At 35.5% G+C, this 2979-nt stretch overlaps 1 protein-coding gene across 1 annotated transcript; it reads right to left on the bottom strand.

Moving 5' to 3' along the window:
• Window positions 1-749: 749 nt before the first annotated feature.
• LOC149388542 (uncharacterized) lies at window positions 750-1571 on the bottom strand. Its single transcript, XM_089622460.1, has one exon. The coding sequence runs from the start codon at window positions 1569-1571 to the stop codon at window positions 750-752; it is 822 nt and encodes a 273-aa protein (XP_089478586.1).
• Window positions 1572-2979: the final 1408 nt, after the last annotated feature.

Genomic DNA, 2979 nt, shown 5'->3' with positions numbered 1-2979 from the left:
GAATTTCTTTAGGACATTGATTGAGACTGAATTTGTCTCCTTTAGCGACATGGGTGTCTCCTGGTTTACAATCATACATGCCAAATCTTTTGAGCACTTTATCGATGTAGCTCTTTTGTGATAATCCAAGTAAAGCTCGAGAACGGTCTCGGTAAATCTGGATTCCTAATACAAAAGAGGTATCACCAAGATCTTTCATCTCAAAATGATTCGATAGAAATTTCTTGGTTTCATGCAACATGCATTTATCGTTAGTGGCAAGTAGTATGTCATCGACTTACAAAACCAGGAACATATGTTTAGTTCCATTGAACTTGTGATACACACAATCATCAACAACATTGCTCTCAAAACCATACGAGAGAATCACTTGATGAAATTTGTGGTACCATTGACGGGAAGCTTGCTTTAGTCCATATATGGATTTTGTCAATTTGCAAACCATCTTCTTTGGGTCTCCCAACACAAAGTTTTCAGGTTGCACCATATAGATTGTTTCTTCAATATCTCCATTGAGAAACGCTGTCTTGACATCCATTTGATGGAGTTCCATATCAAAATGTGCAACAAGTGTCATGATTGTCCGAAAAGGGTCCTTTGATGAAATTAGAGAAAAGGTCTCTTTAAAGTCAATCCCTTCCTTTTGAGTATAACCTTTTGCTACAAGACGAGCCTTATACCTCTCCACATTACCCTTCGAATCCCTTTTGGTTTTAAAAATCCATTTGCAACCAATAGGTTTCTTTCCTTCAGGCAATGGGACAAGTTTCCCAAACTTTATTGTCTTGCATAGACTTATACTCTTCATTCATCGCTTCAATCCACTTTATAGAGTTTGTATCATTCATGGCATTTTGGAAGTTGACAGGGTCATCTTCCATCACACCACAACCATCCTCATTTTCGAGAAGAAAAACTATGTAATCATCTGGTATAGCATTTCTCATTTCTCTAGTGGATCGCCGCAAAGACACTTGATCTTGAGGTTGTTGAGTTTGTACCTCAGGTGGTTGAATGACAATGTCTTGTTGCTCTTGATTAATGACAGGAACAGAATCCTGAACATTATCAAAAGTAATTGGAATAGGAATCAAACTTTCCTCAATAGAAATTGTTGAGTCCGAATCCTCCTGAAAGACAAAGTCTTTTTCTTTATTTCTCCCACCAAACTCAATATCCTCAAAGAATGTTGCAGTTCCCGTCTCAAAGATTGTCTTAACTTTAGGATCATAAAACTTATACCCTTTTGATCGCTCAGGGTACCCAATAAAGTAGTTGCTTATTGTTTTGGTATCCAATTTCTTTTCACTCGGCCTATAAGGCCTTGCTTCAGCAGGACAACCCCAAATATGAAAATGCTTTAAACTAGGCTTTCGTCCGGTCCAAAGCTCATAAGGTGTTTTGTCAGTGGCTTTAGATGGTACCCTATTTAAAATGTAGGCTGCGGTCTTAAGCGCCTCTCCCCAGAGTGATTCTGGTAAGGTTGAATGACTAATCATACTCCTTACCATATCCATAAGAGTCTGGTTTCGTCTTTCAGCAACACCATTCATTCTGGGCGACCCAGGCATAGTGTACTGTGGGAGGATACCACACTCATCTAGGTATCTGGCAAAGGGTCCCGGACGTTGTTCACCTAAGCCGTCATATCTTACCATAGTACTCACCACCACGGTCAGATTTGACTTTCTTTATCCTTTTGTTGAGTTGATTTTCAACTTCGGCTTTAAATAATTTGAACACATCCAATACTTGAATCCTAACAATAATCCTAATTCAATTCAAGAGAAACCAAACCATAGATCTTAAATAGCGGAAGCGTACCTGAATCCATGGATTGCAAACATAAAGAATTGGATGGTCTTTTGATTGCAGTTTACCTGAGTCTGGAGAATTCTTGTTGATGGGGATACAAGAAAATTATCGTACGTACTGCAATCAGGGACATACCCTGTTATTAATAACTGTCAGACAATTATTAATAACCATTGTTGACTTCTAATTTGGCCCATCATCAAATTAGATTAGCACTTATGGTAGCCACATAATAAATTCATGACAAATATGTCCTTAAGTCACATATTTTATTCTAAATTAGACCACATCAATTTTGACTTAATTAATAATGACCTAATACATTTATTTAATGACATTAGTAGTCCCAAAATTATTCTAACATCAAATACCAATGGCAATATGTACCCACCAGCTGGTTGCTTCCTTCAGTACTCTGAACACAACAGTTGAAGGTATAGCTTACCATACAATCCTATCATCTGAACAATCATGGTCGTCAAAATTTTGTTTACACTTTATAGGAAAATAAACTTTTTAATATATATAAATGCAGACAAAGAAAGATATATATGAATAATTTTTTTTCTTCTATTTTTCAGTGTGGGCACGTGGCCTCGCTTAAAACGTATGCATGTTTTGTTTTGAACAAAGTTTGGTGTTCGTATCTGTAACTCTATGTTTATGAATATAAGAATGAGCTTTGTGTGGGAATAAATTTACGGATACTTCCCATCCCACCATCTTCCTCTTCATCCAATATATTTACCTTACGTATTAATCTGCAATTTTTTTACATTATAAAATTACTTAATAAAAAGAGTCAATTAAACTTTTACTTTTACCTGACTTTATGGTATTTTTTATTTTATAGTGTATGCGAAAGGACCTATGAGAGGTTGAATAACCAATTCAAACTATGACTTTTCAAAATAGTCATAGTTTCATTAGATATAGCAAAATAGTCAATTGAGAGTACTACGACTTTTAATCTTGCCTCGATTAATTTTAATTCAGCCGTCATAAACCTTACATTCTGTCTTTATAGTTCGTTGGGATTAAATTTAATCCAACTTAGATTAATCTTACTTTGGCTAGTTTGCTTATAGTTGACAAACTATGACTATTTTGCAAAAGTTTAAGTTTTATTCGGCTATATAACCGCTTGATTTTTTTTTTTTTTTT

This window comes from Urtica dioica, chromosome 8 (assembly GCF_054948205.1).
Source record: "Urtica dioica subsp. dioica isolate 48M chromosome 8, U.dioica_male_clone48M_v1_H2, whole genome shotgun sequence".
Classification (NCBI taxonomy): Eukaryota; Viridiplantae; Streptophyta; class Magnoliopsida; order Rosales; family Urticaceae; genus Urtica; species Urtica dioica.
The sequence above is the reverse complement of the archived record's forward strand: the minus strand, read 5'-3'. Positions and strand labels throughout refer to the sequence as shown.